The sequence below is a fragment of the Leishmania braziliensis genome, chromosome 16 (assembly GCF_000002845.2).
Source record: "Leishmania braziliensis MHOM/BR/75/M2904 complete genome, chromosome 16".
NCBI classification, from domain to species: domain Eukaryota; phylum Euglenozoa; class Kinetoplastea; order Trypanosomatida; family Trypanosomatidae; genus Leishmania; species Leishmania braziliensis.
The window spans coordinates 464,266-481,364 of record NC_009308.2 but is presented as its reverse complement, the minus strand read 5'-3'; the positions used below and the strand labels follow the sequence as shown (position 1 = coordinate 481,364).

General features: G+C 62.1%; 3 protein-coding genes across 3 annotated transcripts; all 3 read left to right on the top strand.

Moving 5' to 3' along the window:
- Nucleotides 1-236: 236 nt before the first annotated feature.
- Nucleotides 237-3,596, top strand: LBRM_16_1270 (conserved hypothetical protein; the record flags this gene model as incomplete). Its single annotated transcript, XM_001563679.1, has 1 exon — nucleotides 237-3,596. One exon carries the CDS (start codon nucleotides 237-239, stop codon nucleotides 3,594-3,596), a length of 3,360 nt encoding a protein of 1,119 aa, XP_001563729.1.
- Nucleotides 3,597-5,608: 2,012 nt separating this feature from the next.
- LBRM_16_1260 (conserved hypothetical protein) lies at nucleotides 5,609-11,629 on the top strand (the record flags this gene model as incomplete). The annotated part of the gene is made up of 1 exon (XM_001563678.2): nucleotides 5,609-11,629. The coding sequence occupies one exon, from the start codon at nucleotides 5,609-5,611 to the stop codon at nucleotides 11,627-11,629; it is 6,021 nt and encodes a 2,006-aa protein (XP_001563728.2).
- Nucleotides 11,630-13,271: 1,642 nt separating this feature from the next.
- LBRM_16_1250 (conserved hypothetical protein) lies at nucleotides 13,272-17,099 on the top strand (the record flags this gene model as incomplete). Its single annotated transcript, XM_001563677.2, has 1 exon — nucleotides 13,272-17,099. The coding sequence occupies one exon, from the start codon at nucleotides 13,272-13,274 to the stop codon at nucleotides 17,097-17,099; it is 3,828 nt and encodes a 1,275-aa protein (XP_001563727.1).

Genomic DNA, 17,099 nt, shown 5'->3' with positions numbered 1-17,099 from the left:
TGCTCGTGCGGAGTCGGACGTACGTCAATCCCGCGGCAGTGCCGTACACGGACCCGGCGTGCAACGCCTCTGTGCTGCTCGACACCACTCCGGAGGCGTGCGGTGTCTTTGGTGGATTCGAGTCGGGCGAGGTGCTGCGTCTCACCCCAAGGGAGCCGGAGGGCGCGGCGGCGTTCGACGTGGTGGTCGTCGGTGTCGACAAGAGCGGTGCCGAGAGGGAGTGGTGTCTGTACGCCATGTACCACGACGCGGCATCGCAGACGAGCAAGGGACTACTGAACCTCGGTACAGACTGCCTGCAACTACTGCTCAGCTACGCCAAGGTGGAGCAGATGCGGAGGCGCGCGGTCGTCACGGTACTGGATGCTCAGCGTACGCTGCCGGAGGAGCACCTCGGGCAGGTCGTCGGCGTGCGGGGGGGAGAGCTGTACGTACAGTGGCACCTGCAGCCCGGAGGCAGCTCTGAACTCGACCGAAGCGTCGCTGTCCCGCTCGGCAGCCCGGAGACGGTGAAGCAGCTGTACAAGCTGCAGACCCTGGCGGATGCAGATGGGGCACCAGCGCTGCTGCGGGAACCACCGTCGTGGCGCACGCCATTTCGTAACGACTCGGTCGATGAGCGCCTCAAGGCGCTGGAGCAGGCGCCGTTCAAGCGGGAACAGTGGGCATCTCTCATCCAAGGCAAGTATACACCAAAGGTAAAGAAACACGGGTACGCGCAGCACACAACGCAAGACGACTTTCAGACAAAGGAGTACAAGGATCGGCTGCTGGCGCGGCAGTACTTCCACAACCCACAGGCGTTCTCCGTCATTCCGGAGCGGCACGAGCGGTCAGTGAGGTTTATGGGCAAATGGGAGCATCAGCGCGTCTGTGGACTGCCGACAGTGGACCGGGATGAGCTAGAGAAGGGCTGGGGCGAGGCGGAGGAGATCACCGACGCCGCGGTGGACGCGATTGAGCAGGCGCTACGCGACATCAGCGGCCGGCGACCCGGCAACTTTGTCAAGTCTCCGACGGAGACGCAGTCGCTGCGCCTCAATGAATCATGGTGGACACCACTGGAGTTCGGCTGGGAGGAACACAACCGTGAGCAGATGGCCTTCCTCGACAGTAGTGAGCGCCGCATCATTGAAAGCGCACGACTGCCATTCGGTGGCAGGCGACCGCCCTTTGGAACGACCTACGGCATGGGGGAGCGCATTAGCGAGATTGCAGCGGACTACGCGAAGGGGTTCGGACTGGGCCCGCATGGGCACTCCCCACAGCACGACACGACTCACTTCAACACGCTCGAGGAAGAGCAGCAGCGCGCGAAGGCGCTCGGCCTCGGCAACGCACTTGTGCGACTCTTCCACGAGAAGCTGGGCAACCAGGACATCCAAGCCTGGGCATCGCAACAGTGTGGTGAGTCTGACGCCAACGTACGCCACCTTCTACTCTCCGTTCAGGAGTGGCGCACGAAGGGACGATCGCCGTCACTGCTACTGTGCAAGGTGCTGCAGCGATACTTGAAAGAGGAGCTCGATGCCTTCAATTGTGGACTGCCGCCTCACGTGCCGCGTCTCGCGGTGCCGTACGCTGCTGCGTCTGCTGCCGACAGCAACGGCAGCAGCAGTGCCGGGAATATCTGGGTGGATGTCGACCGCAAGGCCTTTGCCCTGGAGCACGCTAGTGAGTTCCATCGCGGTGACAGCGATGAGCCATACATTGTGGGCCTCGTGCAGCGCGCTGGTATGAGCAGCGGCAGTGACGGCGCCTCGCCGACGGGCAGCGACACCGACAGCACCTACGCCGCGTACGTTCAGCAGGATGTGCTACAGCGTTTTCAAGTAGGCCTGGCCCGCATCGTCGGCCGCGGCATTCCGAGCTCAATTATTTTGGAACGCACCGTGAAGAATAACCGCAGCCTTGAGCGGGAGAGCGCCAAAATGCTGACGCTGGTGCTCGTAGGGGAGCTGGCGAAGCTGCTGTCGAAGATGCGCGTCTCGGCGGACAACATCTCGATGGTGGTACGCGGCCTCGCCCAGTGCCCGGAGAAGGAGCTGTTGGGTGGTGGCGACTTTGCGGTGCCGGTGTCACTCATCTTCAGCTGGAGTGGCCCGCAGTCGAATGGCTCCGCCGCGGTCAGCAATAGCGGTGCCAGCAACGCCCGCTCCGGTGCTTCCCGCGGCGCCGGTATCCGTTCGGTACAGCAGATGATTGAGCGAACGCGGCAGAGCTCCAGTGCTGGCAGCAGCGGCAGCGGTGACGGCGAGAAGATGGTAGCGAAGGTGTTAGAGGAGCTGGCGTGGAGTCAGGACGGCGTCGCTGCCGATGTCCTCTACGCCGTGCAGCAGAACAAGGCGAACCCCACGCTACGGCAAGAGTTCCTGAATGCCTTCCTGCCCGTGTGCTCAAACGACTCCCAGAAAGCGGAGCAGATTTACACCGACTACACGTTGGGCAAGTTTGTGCCCAACATCACGGTCGCCATTGAGGCCTTTGTAAAGTTCCTGGGGAACATTTCAGCACATCCGGAGCGGGTGACAAGCGCTGTGGAGTACTTCGAGGTGGACAGCACGCGCCGCGCGGATGGCACGGAGGGAACGGGCCAGTACACGCAGGTGCGTTTGCTGCCGCCAGAGATGGGGCCATTCCAGTACGAGAGTACCCTCATCGAGTCTATCGAGACGGCAGAGCGCTTCCGTCGGTACGGCATCCTTGCCGGTCCAACCTGCGTCCCCACTTCTGGCTTCATTGCGGCGAACTGTAAGTCGCTCACTTACATGACGCATCGCAACAAGGAGGTTGTCTACGTGACAAGAGAGAATGACCAAGGGCTGCTCAACGCGCTGCGCACCTCTGCCCTCTTCAATAGCATCTCCAGTAACCCGAAGCTGAGCCACCTGTTGAAAGAGAGCGCTGGTAGCGATCAGCGCCGCAGCAGCGGTGGAGGACAGCCGCACGCGCTGCTGGTAGATAGTTTCAACCGCTTTTTCTACCGGGTCGCGCCGATGCTGAGCTTCTACGAGAGTCTCCTAAAGGAGTACAGCGCCACAATGCCGTCCGCCCAAGCCGAGGCGCAGATCGCCAACCTTGGGCTTGCCCGTGCCTTGGAGAGCGAGGCGTCGACGACCATCGAGCAGGACTTCCGCCGCAACGCGGAGCGCTACTGGCGCAACGTACTGGAAGGCCGTAGCGGCGAGGAGGCCACGCTGGGCAGTGGCGGTCGTGGGTCAGCCAGCGCGCAAGGCCGCCGACCTCCCCAGCAAGGAAGTGGGCGCGCCAGGCAGTCCGGCTCTGGCAGCCGCAGAGGCAGCGGTGAGTTCAACCTTACCAGCATCGTAGGCCACCGCGCTGCCGCTGGCGCGCGCGGCGAGAAGGGCCAACCCTTTGCTTCATCGTCGAGCAGCGGCAGCACCATGGCGACGGCGGCATCCTCATCGGCACGTGTCAAGGACCTGCTGGGTAACTTGAAGGGCGGCGGCAGCGAGGCTGGACGTGGAAAGGGCTCTCGTCCTGCCAGCCCGTCCGGCGCGACCAGCGGCAGTCGTGGTGGTCGCAGCAACAGTAGCAGTGGGGATAAGAATCGTGGCGCAAGCGGGAGAAAGTGAGGTGTGCTAGCGCTCCTCGTGTGCGCTGGGTATTGGGAGGGTTGCGGGTGGTGTCGTGCGGGTATTCGTGAACTGCAACGACGTCGGTGATTGTGCAAATGGCGGAGGACAGCGGCAGCGGCCGTGCGACCGGCTGGTGTGCTGCGCTGCGACCTCAGTTTGGTAAGCGGTAAGCTCCCCATCGGCAGTGATCGCCCACAAACACGTGTGTAGCGAACGGAAAAGGCGGCGACACTAAAAATATAAGGGCGGGGTGGGGCTCCCAAGGAGGGCTATGCCAGGGTCTGGCGGGGTGGGTGTGTGCTGCTGGTAAGCACCGGCGACGAAGCTCTCATTCTCTCTCCGTGTGTGTTGGGTCTCCCTCACCCGCATCCAATGACGTTTCAGCGTCGCCCTCCTCCTCCCCTCCCCTCCTCCTGTCCTCTTTTGCTGAGGCGCCTCTCTTAACGGCGAGATGGCCGGCGGCAGCGGAGTATGGGGGGGAGGGGGAGGGGGCAAGCGTTGAGTGAGGCATATGCTCGGGCCCACTGTATGCCCTCTGCGCATAACTTGAGCCAGGGACGCGTGGAGGATCACGCCATTGCGCATCCCCCACCACCACCATCAATCACCTTCGTCCCCTCCCCCTCACTCAACTTCTCCTGGGTCTCCCCTCGGTTCTCTTCCTGAGCTGTTTGGCTGCTGCTATGGCATGCGCTTATTTCCTCTCGCTTCTCTCGCCGGTTCTCGAAGCGACCAACTTGTTACGCGTAAGTTTGCTGCCATACCTACGCCCTCTCCCTCCCCCCCCCTTCTCCACCTGTCTGCGTGAGAAGCGCTGACCCACCCACTCCGCCGACGCATAACACGCCGCAGCGCCTTCTTCTTTCCCCGTCTTCGTTGGTCAGATGTGGAGAGAGCCCAGCGATAGGGACTAGAAAACGTCGAACGACAAAATTGCAAGAAGCAGCGCAGCCCCTACACCTTACTCTACCCAACTCTGCGCATAGACGTACACGCCCGCACCCTCCCCCTCCCCCCCTCCAGCCCTTTCGACAGCGCTTCGTCTTAGACTCGGGGGGGGGGGGGAGGGGTGCACTGAACCTCTTCCCTCCGTCTGTGCTCGGACTGCGTCTCACCCACACGCACACACAGAGAGAGAGAGACCACAGAGACATACGGATGCGGAGAGAGCGCGAGAGCTCTTACCGAGACACGAGCATGTGCATGACACACAGACGCAGACGTCCGGTGTTTTCGTCACCTAACATGTGACCACGTATACCCCCCCACCACCACCACCACCACTCCCTCCCTCCCTCCCCAACCTCTCCTATGCACAAGCCGCATCACCGTCGACCATAGCACATCCTTCCCCACCTCGCCCCATTCGCTGGTGTCCCTCGCGCATACATATATGTGCACGCACGCACACACATATATGTATACGTACATATAGCTGCAGGCCTACAATCAAAACTGGCAGGCGAGACACATTACCCCCACCCCACCACATCGCCCCCCCCTCCTTCTTTCTTTTCCTCCAACTATTTTTTTCCTCCTCTCTTCTCATTGTACGTGCTCAGAGTGTTCGTCTGGTTTTTCTCTCGTGTGTCTCTCTCTCGAAGCTGCGTTCCTCTTGGGCCATCACCCGGGTGCCTCCGGTCTATAAAGCACGCGCGCGTGTGTGTGACACAGCTGAAAGTGCACTCAGCGGTAGAGGGACACTCGCCCCCCCCCCCATAAATGCACCTCACCTTTCCCCACCCCCCGCTCTTTTTTTATTCATCTTCATGAGCACGCGGCACTGATCTACGCAGACGCCTGCATCGGCACCTCGACCGACACGCGTACGGTATCTACGCGGACATCATATATTTTGGCCCTTGTGAAAGAGACAGCTGCGTGCGCCAGTTGCCTCGATCTCACACACGCTCGTGTGCAGCTGGAGAAGGAGCACCTGTCTCACCCTCTTTCCCCTCTGCTGGTCTCCCCTTGGGCTCTACTCCTTTCCTCCCCAGGCACTCCATTCGATGCACAACTCCACGGCGCGAAGACGCACTTCTGCCGAGCCGCAGCGGCAGACACAGGAAGGCCATCATCAGAAGCACGAGGATGCTGCACACAATCAACGACAAGGAAACTACACGATCTCCAGCAGCGGCGCTGCCCTCGAAGGGGCGCAGTCGCTTCAGGCAGCTCACTGGGCACGTTATTCGAGTAGGGCGCGGCAGCAGCAACCCGAGATCACACAAAACGTTGGCGGCACGTCAGTCTCACTGCTGCTGTCGCGGAGCATACGCGACCAGACGCACCCTCGCACTACCGGTAGCCCCTCCAGCGTGATCAGCGCGCGCAGGGCGCATAGTGCCAACGACAAGAACAACACCAGCGTCCTCGGAAATGAATCCCTCACGACCGGGATGCCGCGAAGCCTCAGCCGACACATCACCGCCTTCCCGTCTCACCACCTCTCGACTAGATCTCCTAGCACCTCATCCTCCTCGCCCGCCACCGCGTCTACCGCCGAACTGGAGATGCCGATGCAGCTCGAGTCGCTGTGGAGCAACATTGACCGCTACCTCTTCGCGGTCTACACGACCCTGCAGACGGGTGACGAGAACTCGCTGCGGTCCTTGCGGTGCCCGAAACACCGAATGAGCTGGTACACAGTCATTTACAACGCCTGCAGCGGCGACCCTACCAAGTCGCGTGAGCTCTACGCACGCCTCGCGCTCCTCCTGCTGCACCTCCTTGAGTCCCACGTCCTCTTCCCCATCCTGCAGAATGTGGACCACAGCCGTGTGCAGTTTCTTACAGGCACGGAGGACTACAGAGGCACGCACGGAAGTGGAAGCGCCCAGCAGGATCAAAGTAGCCGCAGCGCCCCGACGGAAAGCGGCGCCACTGGTGGCAGCAGCAGCGGCTGGAGTCGTTTTAAGAACATCGCCACTGCTGCTGCCACCAGTGAGCCGGTGCACAGGGCATCTTCAAAAGAAACGAACCGCAGCTCCTCCTACAGGAGGTCCTCCAGCGGGCACGGTAACACCAACGGCTCCTTCGCGTTTGTGAGGCGCCTGCTCTACCCCTCGTCGTACCCAACCGAGACAACCACAGCGGCGAGAACGACCCCAGTCGGCGGCGAAGGCAGTAAGATCAGCAAGGAGAAGGGCGGTGCAGGATGGTCTCCGCAGTCGCCAAGAGCACCCGCGACACCAGCCCCGGTAGACGGTGGCGCAATCACGAGCAGCAGCGTTGTCGGCCGTGGCACCAGTTGGTTTGGGCAACAAGGCAGCAGCGCTCGCTGGGGTGCTGCACCGACGTCAGGCCCGCACGGCACCTTCTCTCACCACCACGCCCGCGTCGCATCAAAGACGGGGCGAGTACTCGTTGACGCCGAAGAGGAAGTGCTGTCGGAGGTAAACACCATCTCTCCCGCATCGCGGCACTCACCTCGGCGACTTCAGCCCAGGGGAAGTAGCAGCGACAGCAGCTCTGCAGCCGCTCTTGCGTCCTTCAACGACACCGAAGAGGGGAGCCCCGGGCTGCGCACAGGCGCTGACGACGACGAGGACGAATCACTACACACCATGAACTCTTACCTCTCTTCCGAGCACATCGGTCCTCTAGGCCGCATCCGCACCAGCACACACTCGGGCGAAGACACGAGTGCCGCAGCTGTGCGCGAGGGTGGCATGGCGGAGCTACCGACGAACGCCATCTCGTCTCTCACGTCAACTCTGACGCCAGACGACCACACGCTTTCCCCATCTCTCTCCCCAGACCCGTCTGTGATGACACCCATCATAGCCAGCAACACCCCTTCCTCCCCAGTGAGGGACACTGCCGTAACCCTTGCCCCATCTGCGGCCAGCGTGACCACGAACGAAGCGGCAGCCTCGCCCACCGCCCTCGTCTTCTCTGCCACAGCGACGACGGCAACACCCGCTGCACACGCCGCCGACCCCGCCCACCCAAACGAACGCCGCTTTAGTCTCTGCTACACATTCCTACAAGAGTGGCGAACGTTTCTGGTCTTCCGCAGCGTCGTACTCTCGTGCTTCCGCTACCTAGACCAGTACTACACCCGCCGCTTTGGCATGGACACGATCACGCTCATGTGCTTTAAAGTGTTCTACGTGGTCGTCTACGAGCCCCTTCGGCCACTGCTGCTGATGGAGCTGCGCTACCTCATGCAGTACGTGCGCGAGGTGTTCGAGACAACGGACCAGGTTGCATGGGAGCAGCTAGGGCTTATTCAAGAGACGTACCGTGTCATTACAGAGCTGCTCCTCCTCGTGCAGTCTACCTCGTCCTCCATGGTGGCTCAGCAGGAACAGCAGCAGCAGACGGGGCCTAGTGTCAGCGGCGGAGGCGGGGGTACGGCAGCGGCAGTCGGCGCAGCAACGACGTCCGCAGCGAGAAGCCCCAACATCATGAACACCCCCCCAAGCCTCGTGGCCCCTTTTGCTGAAGGTGTGTCATCAGTGGTGGACCCACTCACGATCGCCACTTCGGGGGTGGCGGAGACGTCCGAGAGGAGTCACTCCGGCAGCCGTGCTCGAAGCGCTGTTAGCGGCCACAACTTCAGCACACCGAGCAGTGCCGCCAGCACTCCCAATGTGGGCCTGCTCGACACGCGCAACAGCGCCAGCACCGCTGCAACTCCTTCTCCGGTAGTCGCTGGAGGAGAGAGATCTGGCGCGCATTCACACGTCAGCAGACGACGTCGTTTGCTCTCTCTATTCACGAGTGGACGCCTCGGCGATGGCGCAAAAGGCGGCAGCAACAGCGGCCGCGCCCAGCGAGCCACTTCCACCCCAGCGGACCTGCGACCGAGTCTGGCATCAGCGGCCTCGTCCGCGGCAGGACAACCCGCCCCCTTTGAAAGCAACCGTGGCGTCGGTGCTGACAACAAAGACATGCTGCGGTCGAAAGGGGGCCGTGATGGTGACAGCGGTGGTCTGCCGGCTAGGGATGAAGCGGATGGCCGAAGCGATCAGCAGCAGGAGGGTGCGGTGAAGAGCTACTACATCGCTGCGCCTGCCGTGGTAGTGGACCTCCGCGGCACGGTTGAGCTACGTGATCGCCTCGAAGGCCATACGGCCGCCCATCACCTGACCACACAGGCACTAAAACAGTGGGAAGGCATGCCCGCTGACCGCCGGCCGCGTCTCGGCACTATCATCAAGGAGATTGCGAAGCCGTTGACAACCATCGTAATGGAGGATGTAGCCAACGAGTACGTCGCCGGTATCTACGCCTTCTACCGCTACAGACGTGACGCGCACCGCCGCAGTGAGCAAGGCCGGCGCGGCTACGTGGCTTGGGCAGTTAGTGTGAAGGAGCTGGAGAGGCATGTGTGGCGGCGGGTTCAGTTGCCCTTCCTGCACGCCTCGCTGCGGTCTGCACTGAACGAGGTGCTCGTTGTGGAGCCTCACCGCAGCATTCTGCTGGATGCCCGCTTTGGGTTGCGTGCGCTGCTAGACGCATGGAGCGCGAACGTGGAGGCGGCGGGCCTTTGCTTGGCCCCGCAGATGTCGGCCGCCACGGCGTGGTCTAGCGGTGCCGCAGCGCAGGTGGGCGGCAGCGAGCACCTGGAGTCGCTGATATCGACTGGGTTGCGTGGTAGCCATCAGAGCCGCAGCTCACCCTTCCCGCATCAACGCACAACCCGCTCTCCCCTCTTTGAAGCTGATGAGATGCACGAGGAGACGTCGCCGATATCATTTTCATTTTTATCCGGAGAGGAGGAAAAGAAGGACGACGGAAGACACAGCGGCAGTGGTGGGGGGGATTGGTGCGGGGTACAGTGGACGACCGCGGCGAGCGGCAACAGCCACAGCACGGTCGTCTCCGCCATCAACCGCGGCAGCGGCAATCGCCTCACAGAAGATCGTGGGGCGTGGGCAGGCAGGGGGCGTGGAGAGAGACACCCATCTACAGTGGCTGTGGGATCCACGCCACGTGGGATGAGCAGTATGGACAACAGCATCTGGGCCCCACCCAAGGAAGCTGCGACGAGCGCTGCCTCCGCACCTTACCAGGGACTTGCTGAGCAGCCATCCCCGTCCTCCGGTACCACCGCCTCTGTAGAAACCAGTTGGACCATTTCTGGCGAGGCCGAGGGCGATTTGGCGTCTGCGCTGGTCGCACTCGAGTCTCTCTATCGCCTTTTCACCGATGTTACCAAAGACGAGTGCTTTGTGCTGATGGCCGCCATCCTCATTACAAAGCTGATCCGTGATGCAGCGGACATCATTGAGCGATACCTGTGCGCTGTGAGCCGCCCAGCATCAGCAGCGCCGTCGCAGCCGCACCCGCAAACACCCGGGATTGAGTTCATGGCAGGCTTGGTCGGACTCATGGCGCGCTACACGGACCTCGTGGAGAGCGTCTTCCACAACCACGCGACCGTGCTCGGTGCCTTGTTCAACGCGATAGAGGAGCTGATGTGTCCCTTTCGCTGGACTCGAAAGGGAGCACTGCAGGCGTCTCAGCAGCGCGCCCACGAGGCGCTTATGGCGGCTGCAGCAACAGCAACACCAAGGGCCTTAGGCAGGTCATTGAGCCAGTTCGCATCGAGCGCCGGCGCGGATCTGCCGAATGTGCTGCTCAGTCGAGACGCACGACAAGCCTCCATGCCGCTCATCGCGCTTGCGGCGAACTACCCACAAGCGGTGCAGCAGTTAAAGCTATCGGTGTTGGTTGCTCGCTACGTGGACGCTCTCCTGCAGCAGGAGCGCCGGGGCAGTCGAGTGTTGAGTGGTAACCTTCACAAGCGTCTACGCCTCGTTGCACAACTTGTGGCACTGCTCGAGGACAAGGACACGTTTCTCGAGCACTACCGGCTGTGCTTGGCGCGGCGGTTGCTCAGTTATTCAAGTGGTCCGGTGGCACCACAGTCAGGAGCTCCGCCAGGAACGGTATCGGCGGCCGTGGGCGGAAAAGCAAAGCAGGCGTTGGCCGTCGGACGTGCCGTCCAGAGATCTTCTGCGTCGTTCTCGCCGAACTTGGAGGTGGAGCGCCTGCTCGTGAGTTTCCTTCAGTCGCACCTCGGCGTCACGGCCACACACGCCTTCGAGGCGATGCTGCGCGATTACGAGGGGGCAGAGCGTACGCGAAACCTCTTCGAGCAGAAATTGGCCTACCTGGAGCTCCCTGCGAAGATACGGGTGCAGCTGATTGCCTCCGCTCAGTGGCCGGCCTACCCCATGCCTCCTCTGCAGGCGCACACCTCGCTGCAGCGCGGCATGGAAGCGTTCCGGGACCACTATGCCCGGCAGCACCCCTCACGCGCTCTGTTGTGGGTCTTTAGCCTTGGCAGCGCCACCCTCACCGCCGAGTTCGTCTCCGGCACAAAGCGGGTGGTCGCGAGCACGCTTTCGGCAACGCTGCTCTTAGTGGTGAGTGACGCCTACAACGCGGAGGCGCCTGATGCGGCGCAAGCCGGCGTGCTCACGGGGGTTCAGCTAGCTCGCATACTCGGACTGCCCTTTCACGCTCTGCGGGCCCACCTGCACTTGCTGACGCAGCACCGGGCGTTTAACCTCCTGCGGTGGATTCCAGCGAACAGCGGCGCCGGTGCAGCGACAGCGTTCATCATGGAGAACGACTCCTTTTCGCTGAACCCTTCCTATACCCACACACTACGTACAATACGCTTGCCGCTACCCAAGGCTCATCCCACTGACGTGCCGTCTGGCGGCCCTCGCGCATTCGACGGTAGCACCGAACTCGCCACCCGCTCAGAGCCGTCTACAACCTCGTCTAGAGCAGCCGCGCCGGTGACAGCCTTTGCGGATGAAGATGCGGTTGTCGCTCGGCATGTGCAAGCGACACGTCGGGCACTGCTCGACGCGGCTCTTGTGCACATCCTCAAGAGTCACCGTGTCGTGCTCTTCGAGGACCTATTCCAGACTGTAGCAAAACACCTCTCGCGTCAGTTCGTACCCTCGCGACGCGATATTAAGGCGCAGCTGGAGGGACTCATCGACCGCGATTACGTGAAGCGCAGCCCCAACGATCCAAAGATGTTTATTTACCTTTCGTAAAAGCACCGACGCACTTCACGCTGAAAAGCTGAAGGGCAGCATTATCTGCAGGCAAGAGGAAAGAGTGAGTAAGGGGGAGGGGGTCAGACGAATGCGCGCAGTGAATGGTGGTGGGTGGTTCTTCAACCACTCACTACCCCCCCCCCGCGCGCGCCACTTTGGCGCAGTTTCTCTCTCTTCCTCCTTGTAGAGCAAGGCACAACGGCGCTCATGACACCGTATAGGTTCGCTGGTCACCCTGCCGCTACGGTCTGTAGGTTGGGGGTTGAGGAATGTCACGCCCACTGCTCTCAGGTGCCTCCTACGCAGGCACGCGAGGTCTCTCTTTCTCCCTCGACGGGCTTCTTCACCCACCTCTCCCTCATCGCTCTCCCCTCCTCCCCTTTTCCTGTCGCTCTCTTCGGCGCTCTTCTTAACTGCTGAAGTCGCCTACGTGCGCGCACGTGCTTAAACGTCAGAGGCCGTTTTAGCCTCAGGTCCCCCCCCCGAGTCCGTCCCCACCCGCCCCCCTTTTTGTTTTCTCCCCCCTTTGTCTTTCCCCTACGATGACGCCTACGAGCCATTTGAGTAGTGGCAGTGAAATGTCTGCTGGTGTTACGTGGTGTGTGCAGATGCGTGTGTGCGGGGGGGGGGGGGGGGGGCGTTCTTGGATATGTGCGAGAGAGTCGGGAGTGGCCACCGAGTTTCAGCGCGGCATTCGGTGGAAACAACTGCGAGAAGGCGAAGAACAGGGCGAGAGAGAGAGAGAGAGAGAGCGGCCAGAGATGTGCAATCCTGCAGGCAAGCGTGTGGCAGCTTTTACTCCACGTAACAGGGCGAAGATAACATCGTGGATGTAAGCATAGCACAGCAAAATAACTGAAAAGGAGGCGATCAAGATGATGAATTTGTGTGCCATCGCACGCCTGACGGAGAACGGCAAGTACGCGTGGGTGGATGTAGGTATGCGTAGAAACCTCCTGTCCACTCCCCTCTCCAGGACACCTCGACCGACCCACCCACTCTAGCCTTACTCACACCTCCCCATCCGTCGTTGGCCGGCGTCGTCAGTGTCTTGATCGACGCCGGCCAACGACGGTATTTCGTTGTAGCCCCATATGCTCGGGTGTCGCGCACCACCATGCCCCTCTTCCGTTCTACATCCCCCTCAGCGCCATCACCATCTCCTTTGCTCCCTTTCAGGTTGTGTGTTCGTTCTCTGCTGCCCTCCCCACCACCACTGCCACTGCCGTCCCTCTACGCCCGGTCAGCTACGGCGAGGTCGGCACTTCCTTCGGCGAAACGTTTCCTTCACACTCAGTCCACACAGAGACGTGCGCACGCACACCTCATCGCCTCTCGTTGGCTCCTTTTCTGCTTCCTCTCTCCCGATCCGGGTAACGGGCACACCACGCGACCACTTCAGCAGCAGCGGTGGCGGTGGTAGGACAACGAAGGCCTGTACGCATCAGTGGATGCGGGGACACACAGGCACAAAGGAAAGGGCCAAGAAGATCCTTGCTGACGTGGGATCAGGAGAGCAGTATCGCGAGTAAGTGAGCGGCGTCGCGGCGTCCCCTCCCCCCCCCCATAACGCCTCTCCTCCTCCCCCCTCCCCACACATGCGCATCGCCTCCTGCCAAGCATACAGCGCATCGCCGCCATGCGTCACTCACCACTGACAACCGTGGAGGCACGGGCGCCGCTGGCGCACCGCTTGCGCTACCTATGCCGCCCCCTGCCTTCACCTCCAAAGCCCAATAGGTGGCCTCCTCTTGTGGAATCATGGAACGCGACAGGGTGGGGAATGCGCGATCCCCCCGTACGGCACATCCGGAAGATCAGCTGCAGTCGTTGTTTCGCGGCGTCTGCCAGGGACGTCTCAAGTCAGGCCTTGCTTGTCAACTACCGAACGTGCTGCTGCTGCTTCTCCTCGGCTTCGCCGTGGAATCAACATTCATCAGCAGAAACAGCGGCCACCGTCTCCACTAGAGAACCAGAGGTGATCTCACTTGAAGCAATAGAAATTGAGGTGATGAATGCTGAAGGATCCCCGTCGACGACGTCCGCGACCGCCACAGCGCACGCCTTCTCCTCGTCGACGGTGCGTCAGGCAGAGGTGCACAGTGAGACTCCTTTTTCGAGGCCTAAAAGCCATGGTGAGCCCCAGTATCCGCGCCACCACCGCCATCAGCAGCAGCAGCAGCAGCGTGACGTAAGTGCGGCCAACTTCTTCACGGCACAACGTCCTACCACTTCAGCTGTGGATGCTCGCGAATACGACAGCGATGGTACCTCGATGGCAACCGGTGTGCCGCCCGGCGCAGTTCAGCAGCAAGAGTACTGCGACGCTCACACAACCGACGCATTTGCGCGAGGACGCATCGCCAACTTTGTGCGTCGCATGGGCCATAATGCTGGGATGGTGTTTCACGTGCGTGTCATGACCCCAGCCCAGGCAGCGGCGGTCACCGGAAGCGCGACGGGGCCAAAACTCTTCGCAGCGACGTGTCGGTTGCCGCTCCCGGAGCCTCATGGCTCGCGCGTGGCTGAAGGCATTGCAGAGGATGCGAGGGAGGCAGAGGTGCTTGCCGCCATGCACGCCGAGCGGGTGTGCGACGCACTCGGCGTGCAGCTCTTCCGGCTGAAGACAGCCCAGCAAAAGCACGCGGACACCGTGCGAAGGGAGGAAGGGCGCTACGCGCCCTACCCCGACGACCCCATTAAGCCACTTGGAACACCTGTTCCACCTCCGCTGCGTCTACTGCGCAGTCGCACATCCGCGTCGTCTAACGCATCCAGCGCTGCGCCGACACAGCCGGCCTTCTCGGTTGACTCGGCAACCGCTATTGCTAATGTAGAGACTCCTGCGCAGTCGGCTCGGTCGAGAGCTGAACGAGGCGGAGCGTCGGCAAAAACAGCAGCAGCAGCAGCAGCAACACCTCAGGAAGCGCCTCTGGCTGGCGAAGCGTTGCCGTCGGCATCAGCAGAAAGTAGTGTTGGAGAAAGCACCTCGGCTCCAGCCAACCCCGCCACTGCCTGCGAGAGCGTCTCGCCGCCCTCCTGCGTCGACATCGCGACAGGCTTTGACTCCACCAGAATTGGACTGCGCCGTCACGACCCCCTTGACGACTACGCAAGGTTGGTGTTTCACTACACAGATGAAGAGCACGCCGAGCGAGTGCGGACGTACGCCAGCAGCGTCTACTACCCCTGGACGAGCCAGTGGGTAGGGGCGGAGGTGACACAGGCGGATGTCAGTGCACCCCCAAAGTGTAGTCCCACGAGCAACGACAGTAGTGCCGCCACCACGGCCGCCGCTACGCTACGGCAGATGTTCGACCCCACCGAAAGTGGAATGTGGTCGATCGTGAATGAGCGCAGCATGCGCTGCTCCCCCACGCCGCAGGACGCGCTCGTGTTGCCCATTGTGTACGACGGCCCGTGCGCCGAGGCGCGCATCAGGGACTACTATGCCCAGCACAACGCCACGTTCAAGGAGCATCTCACGGTGCGCCCTTCATCTCTGTCAACGGGAAGTCCGCAGCGCATGGTGGAGGCGGAGCTGCAGCTTATTGGCCTCACTATTACAGCAAAAGGAAAGGCCCAGACGGAACAGATGGCCATCCACCTCGCCGCAATGCATGCGGAGCTGCTGCTGGACGCGGTGGGGCATCCACTCTTTCCAGCTGACCCGCAGCGGCAGGCACGGCACGCCGAGACGGTGGCTGGCTACGGGCGGTGGGCAGTGAACCCTCTCACTGGCTGTGTCACGCCACCGAACCCGCACGACGCGCTCCCGCGGCCGCTGAAGATCCAAATCGGGACCGATGAGGCGTGGCTGGGGCCGGAGGCGCGGCGCCAGCTGGGGCACCGCTGGACGGACTCGGAACATGTCATTGTGGCCATGCAGCACTTGAACACGCAGACCGAGGACGAGGTGGAGATCAACCCGCCGGCGGAGCTGCTCGAGGAGGCGGAGGAGCTCCTGCGCGCGTGGCAAACCCGCGTCGCGCGGAGCCGCTTCACGCACCTCTTTGTGCTCTTCGACTTGGAGACGGCCTTCCAGGCAACGACGGTCCTGCCGGTGCCGCGTCAGTTCGGCATTCGGGGTGGCCTCGGCATTGGCAAGACTCGCGAGATGGCCGTGCAGGTGTGCTCCTTGCACGCACTCGACACGCTGTGCACCCTCGGCGTCCCCCTCTGCGTCGACCCGGAACAGGAGCGACGGTACCTGCAGCGTCGTGCCGCACTCGGCATGGTGCTGCAGCGCACCTTGCCCGCCAGGAGAGGACCACTGAGGCGCACACAGGTCCCCCAGGGCCTCTCTGGGCTGCCGCAACCGCCTGTGCTCGGTTCGGCAGAGCAGTCGTCGGTGACAAGCGACGGCGGTGTGCCGCGCCTGCCGACGTACACAGTAGAGGGTTCGCACGTTCGTCTGCTGCCCAACATCGCCGACACGCTACACGCCATGCAGCTGCGCATTCCGGAGGACTACTGTCTCTTCGGTGGTGCCAGCGAGGAGGTACTCGTCGAGGTAGGGAATCAGGTGCGCATAGCCGTGCAGAACTACCTGAAGGCGTTCCTGGAGAATGAGATGCGCAGCCGCAACAACCAGCACCGAAGCCAAAGCAAGAACGGTGGGTCAAAGGCCGCGCGATACCCCGGAGCAGCGTCCGGCGCGGGTGACCCCGCCCCTGCCACCGACAGCAGCCAGGAGAACGAGACTTCATCAGTGACGAGTGCGGATATGAGCAGCGGCAGCGGCAGCGGGGACGTGAACACCACGACCCGGACCGCAACCACCACCGTCGAAGACAATATCACCGAGACCCAGGCGTGGGCTACCCAGTTTTCCATGAACTTACTACCACACAATGTCATCAGCGGCTACGGGACGCAGAAAAGTCTCCACAGCACCAGCTTCCTGCAGGTGCCGCTCCCCAGCACTGTCTCGTCGCTACCATCAGAGACGTCGCACAAGATCGATACCTCGGCCGTATCATCGCCGCCGAATCCGCTGGTGGGGCCAGTGTACGCCATCGCCGTCGGCACATCGCTCAAGCGTAAAGATGCCGAGCGCGCCTGCTACCTACACGCCGCTTCTATCTTGCATTCGTTTGGAGTGGATGTCTTGGCGCAGTATCCACGCGGCCAGCCGCGGGTGCGCCACGTATTCTCCTTCGCGGACGTGGCCAAGTACCTGGGCAAGGAACCACTCATCATTACATCCCCCTTCCTGTCTGACGGCACGCTGCGCGCCCCAGCAGTGGAAGCCGCTGGCGTCAAGCCAGCGGAGGCGGTGAGACCGCCGCCGCTGTCAAGCAGAGCGGAAGTCGCCAGTAAGTTGCCCGGCTCACCGCCACCACCGCCGGGCTCTCTGCACCCACCTCGCCCCGTCCTGCATACGAACATGAAAGCGTTCTTGGAAAGCACGCGAGGTATCACGTTGCCGCGGAGACGGAAGCTCCGCTCCACAGGTGACCTCTGA